Source organism: Mobula hypostoma, chromosome 3 (assembly GCF_963921235.1).
Source record: "Mobula hypostoma chromosome 3, sMobHyp1.1, whole genome shotgun sequence".
Taxonomy (NCBI): domain Eukaryota; kingdom Metazoa; phylum Chordata; class Chondrichthyes; order Myliobatiformes; family Myliobatidae; genus Mobula; species Mobula hypostoma.
Window position 1 is genome coordinate 215,482,442 of NC_086099.1, and position 18,380 is coordinate 215,500,821.

The 18,380-nt window shown below is 44.5% G+C and overlaps 1 protein-coding gene across 4 annotated transcripts in view; it reads right to left on the reverse strand.

The window, feature by feature from the left end:
* The window catches only part of LOC134344523 (NEDD8 ultimate buster 1-like), a 50,401-nt gene that overhangs the window by 22,782 nt on the left and 9,239 nt on the right, over nt 1–18,380 (reverse strand). For all 4 annotated transcript variants that reach the window (XM_063044473.1, XM_063044472.1, XM_063044471.1 and 1 more), the window contains 4 exons: nt 16,306–16,437; nt 8,391–8,470; nt 7,525–7,631; nt 578–764 (listed from right to left, as the gene is read on the reverse strand). In XM_063044473.1, the coding sequence (XP_062900543.1) occupies nt 578–764; nt 7,525–7,631; nt 8,391–8,470; nt 16,306–16,437 (506 nt within the window). The remainder of the gene's footprint in view (nt 1–577; nt 765–7,524; nt 7,632–8,390; nt 8,471–16,305; nt 16,438–18,380) is intronic.

Below are 18,380 nucleotides of genomic sequence, written 5' to 3' on the forward strand. Positions count from 1 at the left end.
TGAGATACAAGCTGTCCTTGAATGGTTACGGGGGACCGGAAAATTTCAAATATCACTCCACTCTTTAATAAGGGAGAGAGGAAGAAGAAAGGAAATTATAGGCCAGTTAGTCTGACCTCAGTGGTTGGGAAGATTTGGAGTCTATTATTAAGGATGAGGTCTCAGGGTACTTGGAGGCACATGATAAAATAGGCCAAATTCAGCACGGTTTCCCTAAAGGGAATTCCTCCCTGAGAAATCTGTTGGAATTCTTTGTGGAATTCTTTGCCCTCAATGCTGTACCAAACCAATTAAATTAGCAATCAAATGGCCAACTAAACTGATTCCTTCTGCCTACACAATGTCCATATCCTTCCATTTCCCTCACATTCATGTGCCTATATAAACGTCTCTTAAAAGTCCCTAATGTATCTGCCTCCACCACCACCCCAGACAGGCATTCCAGGCACTCTCCATTCTCTGCAAAAAAAACTTACCCCTCACATCTCCTTTGAAATTATCTGCTCTCACCTTAAATGCATGCTGCCTGGTATTAAAAGATAGTATTCGTGTGCTTGCAAGGATTAGAACCACCAACCTTCTGTTCTTGAAGACGATGCTGATCTGCTCCAAAACACCTGTCGAAATATGCCTGGGCATCTTCTAACCTCTCTCTGGCCTCTGCATGACTCTGGATGCCTTTCAGCTGGAGATAGCACCAAGTTATGTCTAGATTCAGCACTCCATAGTTGTCAATGCTGTTCAACAGCTCCTCCTTACATCGTCTGTAAAATCAGCATGCACATCAAATCAATATGAGGAGGAACAGTCTAACGACCCCATCGCCTCAGGACCAGCTCGTCTCCTGGTGCACGTGGAGTTTAAGTTGATACAGGCTGGTGTGGTTAGTGTAATCGCTTTACAGTGCCAGTGAATACCAGTCAGAATTCACATGGACCTCAGGGTTGCATATGGTAACATGCTGTATATGCACTTCGATAATAAAGTTCCTTTGAGCTTTGAATTCCTGCTGCTACCTTTAGGGAGTTTGTATTTTCTCCTTGTGACCGTGTGAGTTTCCTCTGGGTGCTCTGTTTTCCTCCCACATTCCAAGTACAGCATAGAAACAGGCCCTTCAGCCCATCTAGTCTATGCCAAACCATTTAAACTGCCTATGTCCACTGACCTGCACTGGGACCATACCTCTCCCATCCAGGTAGTTACCCAAACTTACCCTAAATGTTGAAATCCCAGTCCCGGCAAAATCCTTGTAAATTTTCTCTGCACTCTTTCAACCTTATTTACATTTTTTCTGTAGGTAAGTGACCAAAACTGTCCACAATACTAGGTAGGCATCACCAATGCCTGACACCAATTCAGCATGACATCCCATCCCACTCTGGTGCCAGACACGTGGCGGCACTTGTGGGCTGTCCGCAGCACAATTCTCGGGCTGTGTTCTTCTTGATGCAGAAAGTACGCATTTCACTATATGTTTTGGTGTTCTGATATACATGTGACAAATAAAGATAATCTTTTTTAAAACACAGAAACATAGAAAACCTGCAGCACAATACAGGCCCTTTGGCCCACAAAGTTGTGCCAAACATGTCCCTACCTTAGAAATTTCTAGGCTTACCTATAGCCCTCTATTTTTCCTAAACTCCATGTATCTATCCAAAAGTCTCTTAAAAGGCCCTATCGTATCCGCCTCCACCACCATTGCCGGCAGCCCAATCCACGCACTCACCACTCTCTGAGTAAAAAAACTTACTCCTGAGATCTCCTCTGTACCTACTCCCCAACACTTTAAACCTATGTCCTCTTGGGGCAACCATTTCAGGTACCTGGCATAAAGCCTCTGACTATCCACACAATCAATGCCTCTCATCATCTTATACACCTCTATCAGGTTACCTCTCATCCTCTGTCGCTCCAAGGAAAAAAGGTCAAGTTCACTCAACCTATTCTCATAAGGCATGCTTCCCAATCCAGGCAACATCCCTGTAAATCTCCTCTGCACACTTTCTATGGTTTCCACATCCTTCCTGTAGTGAGGCGACCAGAACTGAGCACAGTAGTCCAAATGGGGTCTGACCAGGGTCCTATGTAGCTGCAACATTACCTCTCGGCTCCTAAGTTCAATTCCACGATTGATGAAGACCAATACACTGTATGCCTTCTTAACCACAGAGTCAACCTTCGCAGCTGCTTTGAGCGTCCTATGGACTCAGACCCCAAGATCCCTCTATTCCTCCACACTGCCAAGAGTCTTACCATTAATACTATATTCTACCATCATATTTGACCTACCAAAATGAACCACTTCACACTTATCTGGGTTGAACTCCATCTGCCACTTCTCAGCCCAGTTTTGCATCCTATCAATGTCCCACTGTAACGTCTGACAGCCCTCCACACTATCCACAACACCTCCAAACTTTGTGTCATCAGCAAACTTACTAACCCATCCCCCCCACTTCCTCATCCAGGTCATTTATAAAAATCATGAAAAATAAGGGTCCCAGAACAGATCCCTAAGGCACTCCACTGGTTACCGACCACCATGCAGAATATGACCTGTCTACAACGACTCTTTGCCTTCTGTGGGCAAGCCAGTTCTGGATCCACAAAGTAATGTCCCCTTGGTTCCCATTCCTCCTTGCTTACTCAATAAGCTTTGCATGGGGTACCTTATCAAATGCCTCGCTGAAATCCATATACACTACATCTACTGCTCTTCCTTCATCAATGTGTTTAGTCACATCCTCAAGAAATTCTATCAGGCTCGTAAGGCGTGACCTGCCCTTGTCAAAACCATGCTTACCATTCCTAATCATATTATACCTCTCCAACTGTTCATAAATCCTGCTCTTAGATCTTCTCCATCAACTTACCAACCACTGAGGTAAGACACACTGGTCTATAATTTCCTGGGCTATCTCTACTCCCTTTCTTGAATAAAGGGACAACATTCGCAATCCTCCAATCCTCCATAACCTCTCTCATCCCCATTGATGATGCAAAGATCATTGCCAGAGGCTCAGCAATCTCCTCCCTTGCCTCCCACAGTAGCCTGGGGTACATCTCATCCGGTCCCGGAGACTTATCCAACTTGATGCTTTCCAAAAGCTCCAGTACATACTCTTTCTTATTATGTACATGCTCAAGCTTTTCAGTCCGCTGCAAGTCATCCCTACAATCGCCAAGATCCTTTTCCGTAGTGATTACTGAAGCAAAGTATTCATTAAGTACCTCTGCTATTTCCTCTGGTTCCGTACACACCTTTCCACTGTCACACTTGATAGGTGCTATTCTTTCACGTCTTATCCTCTTGCTCTTCACATACTTGTAGAATGCCTTGGGGGTTTCCTTAATCCTGCCCGCCAAGGTCTTCTCATGACCCCTTCTGGCTCTCCTGATTTCCTTCTTAAGCTCCTTCCTGTTAGCCTGATAATCTTCTAGATCTCTAATATTACCTAGCTCTCTGAATCTTTTGTAAACTTTTCTTCTTGACTAGATTTATTACAGCCTTTGTACACTACAGTTCCTGTACCCTACCATAACTTCCCTGTCTCATTGGAACATACCTATGCATTACTCCACACAAATATCCCCTGAAGATTTACCACATTTCTTCCGTACTTTTCCCTGAGAACATCGGTTTCCAATTTTAGCTTCCAATTTCCTGCCTGATAGCCTCATAATTCCCCTTACTCCAATTAAACACTTTTATAATTTGTCTGTTCCTATCTCTCTCCAATGCTACTATAAAGGAGATAGAATTGTGATCACTATCTCCAAAATGCTCTCCCTCTGAGAGACCTGACACCTGACCAGGTTCATTTCCCAATACCAGATCAAGTACAGTCTCTCCTTTTGTAGGCTTATCTACATATTGTGTCAAGAAACCTTCCTGAACACACCTAACAAACTCCACCCCATCTAAAACCTTTGTTCTAGGGAGATGCCAATCGATATTTGGGAAATCAAAATCTCCCATCATGACAACTCTGTTATTATTACACTTTTCCAGGTTCTGTTTCCCTACCTGCTTTTTGATATCCCTGTTACTATTGGGTGGCCTATAAAAAACACCCAGTAAAATTATTCACCCCTTCCTGTTCCTAACCTCCACCCACAGAGATGCCATAGACAATCCCTCCATGGTGTCCACCTTTTCTGCAGCCGTGACACTATCTCTGATCAACAGTGCCATGCCCCCACCTCTTTTGCCTCCCTCCCTGACCTTTCTGAAACATCTAAAACCCGGCACTTGAAGTAACCATTCCTGTCCCTGAGCCATTCAAGTCTCTAGTGGCCACCACATCATATCTCCAAGTACTGATCCACGCTCTAAGCTCATCTGTTTTGTTCACAACACTCCTTGCATTAAAATGGATGAATCTCAAACCTTCGGTCTGAGCGTGTCCCTTCTCTATCACCCGCCTATCCTCCCTCTCGCACTGTCTCCTAGCTTTCTCTATTTGTTTGCCCACCGCCTCTTCCCCAGTCTCTTCAGTTTGATTCCCACCCCCCCAACAATTCCCACCCCCCAACAATTCCTACCCCCCAACAATTTCTTTAATTTTCAGTTATCATAAGACCATAAGATATAGGAGCAAAATTAGGCCATTTGACCCATTGAGTCTGCTCCAACATTTCATCATGGCTGATCCAATTTTCCTCCAAGCCCCAATCTCCTGCCTTCTCCCCATATCCCTTCATGCCCTGACCAAACAACAATCTATCAACCTCTGCTTTAAATATACTTAAAAACTTGGCCTCCACAGCCGCCTGTAGCAACAAATTCCACAGATTCACTACTCTCTTACTAAAGAAATTCCTCCTCATTTCCATCCTAAAAGGATGCCCCTCTATTCTGGGGCTATGTCCTCTGGTCTTAGACTCTCCCACCATAGGAAACATCCTCTCCACATTCACTCTATCAAGGCCTTTCACCATTCGATAGTTTTAAAGGACGTCAGAATGGTTTTAATGCTGGGTACTAATTTCTTGCACCAATCAGCTGTTGTTAGTCCAACGTTGACCAGCTATCTCTTCAATCACCTTGGCATCGCTTGTGAGTTCTCCCCTGCATCCTACTCAAGGCCTCTCTTTAAGATGCTCCTCCATCTTGGAACAAGAACTTGGTCACCTCATCTGACATGTACAATAACTGTCCAAATTCCTTCTAAACACCATAGTGTACCCCCCATCTACCACTTCACCTTACAGCTTGCTCCATATACTCACCAAGCTGTGCCCCTCAGGCCCCATTTAAATCTTAAAATGTATACCCTGCAGTTTTGGACTTCCTTACCCTGGGGAAAAGACTGTGGCTATTCACTTGTTGCTTTGTCCCTCATGATCAGCTTTACTTGTCATATGGACATCAAAACCTTTTGCCGGCCGGTGGTGCAGTGGCATTCTCACTGGACTTCGAGGCGATTGGTCCCGGGTTCGAATCCGGCCGGCCCCTTACACACTTCCCATCTGCGCTGGATTGAGTGTCGAGCTGGCAATTTGGCCTCGTTAAAAAGACAGTCAAATACTACAGAAACGGCAAAAATGCTGCCCAATGGACCACAAGGCACAGAAAGGAACAACAACACAAAAATATACAGTGAAATGCATCGTTCAGTCTTCTTTCTGGTTCCTCGTTCATCCTTTCTCTCCTCCTCACTCTCCTATCAACCCCCCCACCCCGGTGCCTCTCCACTTCCCCTTTCTCCCATGGTCCACTCTCTTCTCCTATCAGATAGCTTCTTCTTCAGCCCTTCACCTTTTCGACCTATCACCTCCAAGCTTCTTACTTCACCCCTCCTCCCCACCCACGCACCCACCTTTCCTCTCACTTGGTTTCTCCTATTACCTGCCAGCTTGTACTCCTCCTCCTCTCCCACCTTCTTATTCTGGCTCCTCCCCACTTCTCTTCCAGTCCTGAGGAAAGGTTCTCGGACCCAAATGTTAACTGTTCACTCCTTTCTATACGTATTGCCAGGAGCCCAGTAGCCAGTGCCCTCTATAGCAGGCTACTGTGCAGTTCAGGAAATGAAAAGAAATGTGGATCAGTCCTAATTAGACAAATGAATTGCTTTTTGTACAAAATTGTTTTATGTAGAACCATTATTCCCAGTACCTCCTCCTCAAGGCTTTTCCTCCCTGTAATTATTTCATATAATTTGCATCTGACTGAGATTTTGCTGGCATCCTTTCCTTGGTGGATCCTGACATAGGATCCCCAGTTAGTACCTTAGCTGCGTCTTCTGCATCTGAGGATGGGATTTCGTGTATATCTCCAATCGCTCCTCGCAACCTAGAAATTACTCTTCACTGTGTGCGGAGAATCTGTACAATTTTCCACCCCAGAAGCTTGTAGAGGCTGGATCTTTGGAAGTACTTAAACAGGAGGTAGGTAATTCATTTCTAGAGGAATAGAGTATAGGAGCAGGGATGTGATGTTGAGGCCCTATAAGGCGCTGGTGAGACCTCACTTGGAGTACTGTGGGCAGTTTTGGTCTCCTTATTTAAGAAAGGATGTGCTGACGTTGGAGAGGGTACAGAGAAGATTCACTAGAATGATTCCGGGAATGAGAGGGTTAACATATGAGGAACATTTGTCCGCTCTTGGACTGTATTCCTTGGAGTTTAGAAGAATGAGGCGGGACCTCATAGAAACATTTCGAATGTTGAAAGGCATGGACAGAGTGGATGTGGCAAAGTTGTTTCCCATGATGGGGGAGTCTAGTATGAGAGGGCATGACTTAAGGATTGAAGGGCACCCATTCAGAACAGAGATGCGAAGAAATTTTTTTAGCCAGAGGGTGGTGAATCTATGGAATTTGTTGCCACGGGTAGCAGTGGAGACCAAGTCATTGGGTGTATTTAAGGCAGAGATTGATAGGTATCTGAGTCGCCAGGGCATCAAAGGTTATGGTGAGAAGGCGGGGCAGTGGGACTAAATAGGATAAAATGGATCAGCTCATGATAAAATGGTGGAGCAGACTCGATGGGCCGAATGGCTGACTTCTGCTCCTTTGTCTTATAGTCTTGTGGTCTTATGGTAAGTACAGTTGATTTGGGCCACCGGTTAATCAGGGCAGCCGTTTATTGGGACAATTCTAAAGGAACAAAGTCTAATCGAGAAAACAGCCGGGATTCCCTTTGTTTATTTGGGACAGAAGACTGTCGCTGAACTGGTTCAAACTAGCACAAGATGCGTGCACTTGTATGGCTGTTAGACGCTACACCATATTAGAGCGAGCAGTTTTTAAATAAGAGTTGTGACACTTGCAGGCTGCCCCGGCACAGTTCCGGACTGTGCTGGTTGTTGACGCAAAAGTAGCATTTCACTATATGTTTCGCTGTTTCCACATACATGTGACATTAAAGCTAATCTTTAAACTCTTTAGTCCTAATTTTCACATGTTAGATCATGTGAAGGCTGAAGATGGTTAACTTAAATTAGAACCTTCCACCCTTATAATTCACCACCTTGGTACATGAGGATCATAAAGGACATTTAAATGCAAACTCGATCACCTGAATTCTCTCTCGGCGTGATTTAGAAACAGAAGTGCCTCTGGATAGTCACTGTTCTTCATATTCCATCGACCCACCTCATGCAGAATCAAGGCTGTTAGAAAAACCTATCACCAAATAAATGCAGAAGTTAAATCAGCAAAAAATGGAAAACCTGTCTGCAGATGTCACAGGCGGTTGGAACCGGAACTGGTAAACTGGTCTAATGCACTGAGAAACTTGTCTTGCATACAGTTCATACAGATCAGATCATTACACTGTGCATGGAGGCACCAGCGTCAAAGTCCCACTCCAGAGGTCAGAGCAGGAGATCCAGGCAGTGGAGGACAGAGAGTCTCCTGAACAACCTTTGGGCCTGTACTCGATGGAGTTCAAGAGATGACAGGGGGATCTCATTGAGATGTACCGGCTACTGAAAGGTCTGGATAGAGTGGATATAGAGAGGATGTTCTCCTTAGTAGGAGAGTCTAGGATCTGAGGGCACAGCCTCGGAATAGAGGGACATGCTTTTCAAACTGATACCAGGAGAAATTCCTTCAGCCAGGGCGTGATGAATCTGTGGAATTCATTGCCACGGAGGGTAATGGAGGCTGAGAATGATAAATTCTTGATTGGTAAGGGGGTTAAGACCAGGGGAAGGAGGAGGGAGGATGGAGTTAAATGGCCTATAAGTGCTCCTGTATTTCATGGTCTTATGGACGTTGTGTTGAAGTCTCTGAAGAATGTGTTCTACTCAGCTCCATTCTGGATCACGCTTCAAAGGAAATGCACAAACGCCCTTTAAACCAATAAGTTCCTTAGTTCTTAGTAATGCCCCACACATCAGGTCAAAAAGGGTTTAGTGTGTGTTTTTTCAGAATACTTACCACTTTTTCACTTTCAGGGAGATCAACAATTTCTCTTCTGTGGCTTATTGCATTGAAGTATTTCCCTTCAAAATCTTTATCTGCAACAGGATCAAAGATGGGTCTCTGAAAAGTCACATCCACAAATGTGAAACTTAAGTCAGTGATGTATCTGGCTTGCACTCTCAGCAACGAGGACACCAGTCTCCTCCTCGAGATCTGCTCCCATAATCCGTGCCCCAGGAACTCAGGGGCCCTCACTTCCAGGAGTCACTCCAAAAAAGGGCAATGCACCCATTATTTACTTGTTTATTTATTGAGATACAGCAGAAGGTCAACTGGCCGAATTCTGCTCCTATGGCTTATGGTCTTATGTCAAGACCCCCACTACCTGGGATATGCCGTCTTATCATTACAACCATCCTGATGAGGTACAGGAGCCTGAAGGCACACACTCAATGTTTTAGGAACAGTTTCTTTGCATCTGTCATCAGTGAATAAGCCCACACGTTTAGGGGAGAGTGTACAAATGTCTTACAGACAGCAGTGGGCACCGAACCAAGTCTTATAGCTGCAACACTATCTGCTACACTACTGTGCAAATATTGTCATATTGCAAACCTCTATAAAGTCACTTCTCAGCACCCCCCCCCCATGCAGAGGAGAAAATGTACAAGCCTATCCTGCTTCTCCCTATAACTCCATAAGACCATATGATATAGGAGCAGAATTAGGCCATTTGGCCCATCAAGTCTGCTCCACCATTTCATCGAGGCTGATCCAATTTTCCTCTCAGCCCCAATAGAAACATAGAAAACCTACAGCACAATACAGGCCCTTCGGCCCACAAAGCTGTGCCGAACATATCCTTACCTTAGAAATTACCTAGGGTTACCCATAGCCCTCTATTTTCCTAAGGTCCATGTACCAATCTTCAGCCTTCTCCCCATATCCCTTCATGCCCTGACCGATCAAGAATCTATCAACCTCTGCCTTAAATATACTTAAAGGCTTGGCCTCTGTGGCAAAAAATTCCACAGATTCACCACTCCCTAGCTGAAGAATTTCCTCCTCATCTCCATTCTAAAAGGATGCCCCTCTATTCTGAGGCTGTTCCTCTGGTCTTAGACTTTCCAACCACAGGAAACATCCTCTTCACATCCACTCTAACAAAGCCTTTCACCATTCGATAAGTTTCAATGAGGTCTCCCCTCATTCTTCTGAATTCGAGTGAATACAGGCCCAGAGCCCCAAATGCTCTTCATATGACAAGCCATTCAAATCCTGGAATCATTTTTGTGAACCTCCTTTGGAACCGCTCCAGTTTCAGCAATTGTTTCTAAGATAAGGGGCCCAAACCTGCTCACAATGCTCCAAGTGAGGCCTCACCGTTACATCCTTGCCTTTTTATTCTAGTTCTCTTGAAATGAATGCTAACATTGCACTTGCCTTCCTCACCACCGACTCAGCCTGCAAATTAACCTTCAGGGAATCCTGTACAAGGCCTCCTAGGTCCCTTTGCACCTCAGTTTTTTTGTATTTTCTTTCCATTTAGAAAACTGTCAACCCTTTCATTTCCTCTACCAAAGTGCATGACTATAAACTTCCTGACACTGTATTCCATCTGCCATTTCTTTGCCCTTTCTCTTAATCTGTCTGTCCTTCTGTAGCCTCTCTATTCCTCAAACCTACCTGCCCCTCCGCCTATCTTCGTATCATCCACACACTTTGCAACAAAGCCATCAATTCCATCATCCAAATCATTGACATAAAACGTAAAAAGAATTGGTCCCAACACAGACCCTGTGGAACACCACTAGTCACCAGCAGCCAACAAGAAAAGGCTCCCTTTATTCCCACTCTTTGCCTCCTGCCAATCAGCCACTGTTAGAATATTTCCTTGGTATGCAGCCTTATGTGTGGCACCTTGTCAAAGGCTTTCTGAAAATCCAAGTGCACCACATCAACCAATTCTCCTTTTTCTATCCTGCTTGTTACTTCTTCAAAGAATTCCAACAGATTTGTCAGGCAAGATTTTCCCTGGAACAAATCATGTTGAATATGGCCAATGTTATCATGTGCCTCCAAATACCTTGAGACATCCTTAATAATCAACTTCAACATCTTCCCAACCACTGAGGTCAGACTAACTGGCCTATAGTTTCCTTTCTTCTCCCTCTCTCCATTCTTGAAGAGTGGAATGACATTTGCAATTTTACAGTCTTCCAGAACCATCCCAGAATCTAATGATTCTTGAAAGATCATTACTAATGCCTCCATCATCTCTTCAGCTACCTTGTTCTGAACTCTAGGGTGTACATCAACTGAGCAGGGTGACTTATCTAACTTCAAACCTATCAGTTTCCCAAGAACCTTCTCTCTAGTTATAGTAACTTCACACACTTCATGCCCCTGACACCTGGAACTTCATCACACTGCTAGTGTCTTCCACAGCAAAGACTGATACAAAATACTTAGTCAGTTCATCTGCTATTTCGTTGTCCCCATTACTACCCCTCCAGCATCATTTTCCAGTGGTCCGATATCCACTCTCTCCTCTCTTTTACACTTTATGTATCTGAAGAAACTTTTGGTACCTTCTTAATGACTTTTGCAGTTGCCTTCTTTTGGATTTTAAAAACTTCCCATTAATTTTTGCTCTATTATTTGCCTTTTCTTGGCTTTTATGTTGGCTTTGACTTCTTGTTAGCCATGGTTGTGTCATTTTCCTTTAGAATATTTCTTTCTCTTTGGGATGTACAGTATATATCCTGTGCCTTCTGAATTTCTTCCGGAAATTCCAGCCATTAATGCTCTGCCAGTGTTCTTTTCCAATCAATTCTCTCTCATGCCTCTTTAATTCCCTTTACTCCACTGTAATACTGATACATCTGACTTTAAATTCTCCTTCTCAAATTTCAGGGTGAATTTGATCAGATTATGACCACTTTCCCCTAAGGGTTCTTTTATCTTAAGCTCTTTGCTCAATTCCAGTTCATTACACAACCCCCAATCCAGAATAGCTGATCCTTTAGTGGACTCAACCATGAGCTGCTCTAAAAAGCCACTTTGTAGACATTCTAGAAATTTCCCCTCCTGTAATCCAGCACCAACCTGATTTTCCCTATCGACCTGCATATTGAAATCCCCCATGACTAACAATGTCCTTTTGGCATGCATTTTCTATCTTCTGTTGTAACTTGTAGACCACATCCTTATTACTATTTAGGGGTCTGTATACAATCCCTGTCAGGGTCTTTTTATCCTTGCAGTTCCTTAGCTCTATCCACAATGATCCAATACCTGCCGACTCTGATTTGATTTAATTTTTTTACCAACAGAGCAATGCCATCCCCTCTGCCTTCCTGCCTATCCATTTGATACAATGTGTATCCTTGGGCATTAAGTTCCCAGCTATAATCTTTCAGCCATGACTCAGTGATGCTTACAACATTATTCCTGCCAATCTGCCACTGTGCTGTAAGTTCATCTACTTTGTTCTGTATACTGTGCAGATTCAAACACCTTAAGTCCTGTATTCACTCTTCTCGATTTTGCCTGCCTTTTACATTGCAACTCACCCTGTTGACTGCAATTTTGCCTTATCAACTGCCTCTCCTCACCAACACATTGCCTCTGTTTGTAAGCCAGCTACCTCATCTTCAGCACTATCATCTGCCTTTCCTATGATACTTCTTGCATTTAAATATAGGCTGCTTAGGACACCAGTTGCACCATGCTCAGCCTTTTGATTCCTAACTTTGTCTGAGGTTTTACCAACATCTGCCTGCACAAACTCTCCACTAACTGTTCTAGCACTCTGGTTCCCATCCCTCTGTAACTCACCATGCAGCATTAACAAACCTTCCCGCTAGGATATTAGCCCCCTCCAGTTCAGGTGAAGATTGTCCCATCTGTATAGGTCCCACCTTCCCTGGAAGAGAGCCCAATGATCCAAAAATCTTACATTCTCTCTCTTACACCAACTTCTTAATCACGTATTAAACTTCCTAGTTCTAGCCTCACTGCCATGAGGCACAGGTAGCAATCCTGAGATCACAACCCTGGGGGTCCTGCCCTTTAACTTAGCACCTGACTCCTGGAACTCCCTATGTAGAACCTAGTCACTCATCCTACCCATGTCATTGGTACTTACATGGACCATGACTACTGGCTGTTCAACCTACCACTTAAGAATGCTGAGGACTTGATCCGAGATATCCCGGACCCTGGCACCCATGAGGCAGCATACCTTCTGGGAATTTCGTTCTTCCCCACAGAACCTCCTGTCCGTTCCCCTAACTAATGAATCCCCTATCACCGCAGTGTGCCTCTTCTTGCCCCTTCCCGTCAGAATCACAGAGGCAGACTCAGTGCCATAGAGTCAGAGGCAGACTGTGACTTTCCTTTGTTAGGTCCTTCCTCACCCAACCCCCCCTCCATCTCGACAGTATCTAAAGTGCCATACCTGTTGTTGAGGGGGATGGCCACAGCGGTACTCCGTAACCCCTTTCCCCTTCCTGACTGTCACCCAGTTTCCTGTGTCCTGCACCTTGGGTGTAACTACCTCGCTATATATCCTATCTATCACCCTTTCAGCCTCCTGAATGAACCGGTGTTCATCCAGTTCCAGCTCCAATTCCTTACACAGTTTGTTAGAAGCTGAAGCTGGATGCACATCTTGCAATTGTAGTCATCAGGGACACTGGAGGTCTCCCTGCCTTCCCACATCCTGCAAGAGGAGCATTCAACTATCCTACCTGACATCTCTACCTGGATGAGCAGGTATAAAGAAGAGAAAGAAAAAACTTGAGCTTTTCTTTCTTTTGCTTTCTCTTGAGTGAAGCCTCTCTTCACTGAATCCTCGAAGAGCTAAAGTCTCAAGATCACCACTCTGACTCTGTCCACTCAGATGACTGCCACTGCACTTGCCCCTGCCTGCCTTTAACTTGCTCTTGCTCATTAATCCCGGACGCCAACTGGTCACAGGTCGAAGCTCTATTATGCTGTTGTGACCTGCTCCTGCCTTTTATCGTCAGACAGTGAGCCTGATTGAAGTCCCTTCCTCTCCAAACTTCTGATGTCCAGATTGGCTGCTGGCCAAAACTCTGTTCCTCAAATCCTCCTTTCCCAGTAACATCCACATAAATCTGTTTTGTAGCCTTCCAGTTTAATAACATTTTTTTATATACAGGGTGACCAGAACTGAACATATTGCCCCAAATGTGGCTTTATCAATGTCCTGCAAAACTATAACATGTCATCCTAACACGTTCACTCCATGTCCTAACTGATGCCTTGGAGCTAAAGTAATTTTAACTGAGGCTTTACAAGACATTGGTCAGACTGTGCTTGGAGTACTGTGAACAGTTTTGGGGACCATCATCTATGAAAGGACATCCTGGCACTGGAGAGGGTTCAGAGGAGATTCACGAGAATTATCCCGGAAGTAAAAAGGATAACGTATGAGGAGCATTTGATGGCTCTGGGTCTGTACTCACTGGAGTTTCGAAGAAGGACGGGAAGGGATCTCATTGAAACCCATCAAATATTGAAAGGCCTAGATCAAGTGGATTTGGAAAGGATGTTTCCTATAGTGGGGGTGTCTAGGACCAGAGAGCACAGACTCAGAATAGAGAGATGTCTACTTGGACAGAGATGAGGAGGAATTTCTTTAGCCAGAGGGTGGCAAATCTGTGGAATTTATTGCCTCAGACAGGTGTGGAGTCCAGATCATTGGGTATACTTAAAGCGGAGGTTGATTAATCAGGGCATCAAAGGTAACTAGAACATAGAAATCTACAGCACATTATAGGCCCTTCGGCCCACAATGTTGTGCCGACCATGTAACCTACTCTAGAAACTGCCTAGAATTTCCCTACTGCATAGCCCTCTATTTTTCTAAGCTCCATCTACCTATCTAAGAACCTCTATTGAATCCGCCTCCACCACCATTGTTGGCAGTGCATTCCATTCACCCACCAGAAGAAGGCAAGAGAATGGGGTTGAGAAGGAAAATAAATCAGCTGTTTTGGATTGGCGGAGCAGATGCGATGGGCTGAATAGTCTAATTCTGCTCCTATATCTTATAGAGATCTTGAAAATGCTGGAAATCCAGAGCAACACACACAAAAATGCTGGAGGAACTCAGCAGGTCAGGCAGCATCCATGGAAATGAATAAACAGTCAGCGTTTCAGGCTGAGACCCTTCTTCAGGACTGAGAAGGAAGGGGGAAGATGCCAGAATAAAAAGTTGGGGGGGGGAGGGGAAGGAAGACTTGCCAGAAGGTGATAGGTGAAGCCAGGTGGGTGGGAAAGGTAAAGGCTGAAGAAGAAGGAATCTGATAGGAGATTCTTGTTATCTTATGGTCTAATTTTGCCAACCACCATATATCTTGGGATATGGGAATGATATCAGGCAGACACTCCAGAGCAGAGCCTACACTGCACAGGATGGATGGCACTGCTCCTACATTCAGAGGTCTGTATAGGGTCTTGAGACACCGTGTCTGAGGAAGATGTAATGCAAAGCTTGCGGAGAGATACTAAGATACTTCTATCTTACAATTATGTTTGGTGTAAGTCAAACACCGCACATCATCAAAAACACACCATCCCTACCGTGAAGCATGGTGGTGGCTGCATCATGCTATGGGGATGCTTCACTGCAGCAGGCCCTGGAAGGCTTGTGAAGATACTGGGTAAAATGAATGTAGCAAAGTGCAAGGAAATCCTGGAGGAAAACCTGATGCAGTCTGCGAGATAACTGCGACCACGGAGACAATTTGTTTTCCAGCAAGACAATGACCCCAAGCATAAAGTCAAAGCTACACAGGAATGGCTTAAAAAGAACAAAGTTAATGTCCTGGAGTGGCCAAGTCAGAGTCCAGACCTCAATCCATTGAGAATTTGCGGCTGGACTGGGGCTGTTCTCTCCCAATCCCCATGCAACCTGACAGAGCTTGAGCAGTTTTATAAAGAAGAATGGGGAAAAATTACAGTGTCCAGGTGTTCAAAACTGATAGAGACCTATCCACACAGACTCAAGGCTGTAATTGCTGCCAAAGGTGCATCTATGAAATACTGACTTGAAGTGGGTCAGTAATTATGCAATCAATTATTTTGTGTTTTATAATTGTAATTAATTTAGACCAATTTGGGGAAATTTGTTTTCACTTTGACACTAAGGAGTCTTTTCTGTTGATCAGTGTCAAAAAGGCCAAACTAAATCCAGTGTCATTCAATGTTGTAAAACAATAAAACACGAATACCTTGGGGGGTGGGGGAAGTACTTTTTACAGGCTCTGTATATACTTAGTGGCCACTTTATTAACTACACCTGTACACCTGCTTGTTAATGCAAATATCACATCAGCCAATCCTGTTGCAGCAACTCAATGCATAAAAACACACAGATATGATCAAGAGGTTCAGTTGTTGCTCAGACCAAGCATCAGAATTGGGAAGAAATGTAATCTAAGTCAGTTTGACCGTAGAATGATCGTTGGTGCCAGACGGGGTGGTTCGTGTATCTCAGAAGCTGCTGATCTCTTGGGATTTTCATGCATTTTCTAGAGTTTACAGAGAATGGTGCGAAAACCAAAAAAAAAATCCAGTGAGTGGCAGTTCTGTGGGCAAAGACACTTCGTTAATGAGTGAGGTCAGGGAAGAATGACCAGATGGTTCAAGCTGACGGGAATGTGACAGAAATAACCACGTGTTACAACAGTGGTGTGCAGAAGAGCATCTCTGAATGCCCAACACATCGAACCTTGAAGTGGAAGGGCTACAGCAGCAGAAGACCATGAACATACACCCAGTGGCCACTTTATTAGGTATAGGAGATTTCAAATAAAGTGGCCTCTGAATGTATGTGTACTTTGATAATGGATTTACTTCAAAACTTTGAGTGGATTCTGGAATCTGTAATACTCACCTCGCTTTGCCAACAGTTCTGCCCCTTTAATAATTCTGGAGATAAGTGCCTCGTGCTTTCTTTGTTCATTATTAACTTGAGTGAAACGAACAACCCCTTTATCCTTCACAGCTTGTTCACCAAGGGTCTTGTCTGGAGAGGAGCAATGGGAATATTGTTATTGTCCCTTGTGCCAAGAGAGAGTGAAAAGCTGGTCTTGCATACTGTTCATACAGATCAGATCATTACACCGCACAGCAAGTTATACATCGTGAAGCAAAAACAGAATGTAGAATAACGATTCAAGATACAAGATTGTTTATCGTAATTCTTCAGTGTAAAGGAGAACACAATGATTGTTACTCTGGATCCAGTGTAGTATAAAAAAATACAATAAGTGTAAAAACAACAATGAAAAACACAATAAATATAAAAGCAATCCTTTAAAACACAATGTACAAGTAACTGTTATATACGTAGGCTGTCTGTATGTACATCAGGTGATGCTAGGTGGTGGGAGGTGGGTTAACAAGGTAGATGGTGAAGTCAAGGGTCCATCTTTTTGTACAAAAGGTCCATTCAAAATTCTGATAACAGCAGGGTAGAATCTGTCCTTGAACCTGGTGGTATGTGTTTTCAGCATTTTGTATCTTCTGTCCAGTCGGAGAGGGGAGAAGAGAGAATGCCTGGGCTGGGTGGGGTCTTCAATTATTCTGGCTGCTTTACTCAGGCAGTGCTATAACAAGAAAGCAATAGACCAGTGCTCATCACCAGGAAAATGTACAACCCACTTGGTGACAGTACTCACAAGTGCCTACTCAATGTGATCACCTCTGTTCTTAACGTCGAGTTTATTGTTGCTTGCTTAAGTATGTATGCATGAGGAAAAATAAAACACTTACTTGTAGCAGCATCACAGGCACACAGTGTCAAACACACAACATTCAAGAAAATATTATCTTAAGGTTAAACAAGAAAGACCATAATTGGAAAAATAACCAAAGTCCAAAGTGATCAAAGAGGTCATAGTGTTTCTTGTGATTAGCTTTGTGTCAGTCGGTTTAAGAACCAAATGGCTGAAGGGAAGTAGCTGTTCCTGAGCTTGTTAGTGTGGGACGTTGGGCTTTTGTACCTCCTGCTGCGAGAAGATGGCATTGCCCGGATGGTGGGGATCTTTGATGATGGATGTTGCCTTCTTGAGGGGGAGTGTGAGGGTGATTGGCAGATGCAGAGGGTGGAGTAGGAGAAAGAGATGGGGTTATGGAGGCAGGCTAGGAGTAGTGCAGCCAGGCTGTAGACTAACCAGGAGCCTTTATTCTACTTTGTCTTTAGCCTTACCCTGTCACTGGAGGAGGCTGAGGGCAGACATGTCAGTGTGGGAATGGGGAGAGGAATTAAAACGGCTGTCATCCAGGAGGTCCGGATTGAAATGGCAGACAGAGTGAAGGTGCTTAGTGAAATGGTGGTCCAGTTGGCACTGAGTCTTATCAATGCAATGCCTGATTCTTGTTTTACCTTTAACATAAGTTCTGCACTGTACAGGTCCTTCAGCCCATGATGTTGAGTCGACCTTTCAAGGGTCAATCTAACCCTTCCCTCCCACATAACCCTCCATTTTTCTATCATCCATGTGCCCACCTAAGAGTCTCTTAAATGTCCCTAATGTATCTGCAGCAACCACCAACCCACCACTCTCAGTGTAGAGAATTTACCTCTGACATCCCCCCATATGGCAGGAGGAGAAGATGGTGGTGCGATGCAGCGCGCGCAGCTCTCCGGTGAAATGATATCGTATTTGTTAAATAGGGGCAGTGGACAATTCTGTTTTGATGGAGACAGACTTGAGAAGCACAGAGGAACATCTGGAGAAATTTCTGAAATGCCCGGTTCGCTGCCGCTGCTACTGTGCAATCGAGAATCTCCGGAGGGAAGGCCCCAAAATCCCTGGCTTGCCTGCTGCTGGCGGCCGGGGCTGGGGTCGAGTCGTTCGGCAGAGATAATGCTTGGTACTCGGTCTCGGAGGGCTGGTTGGAGGCTCGAAGTTTTCGGACGACTCAGAGTCAGACTGTGGTCGGGCATGGCAGGAAGAATTTTCT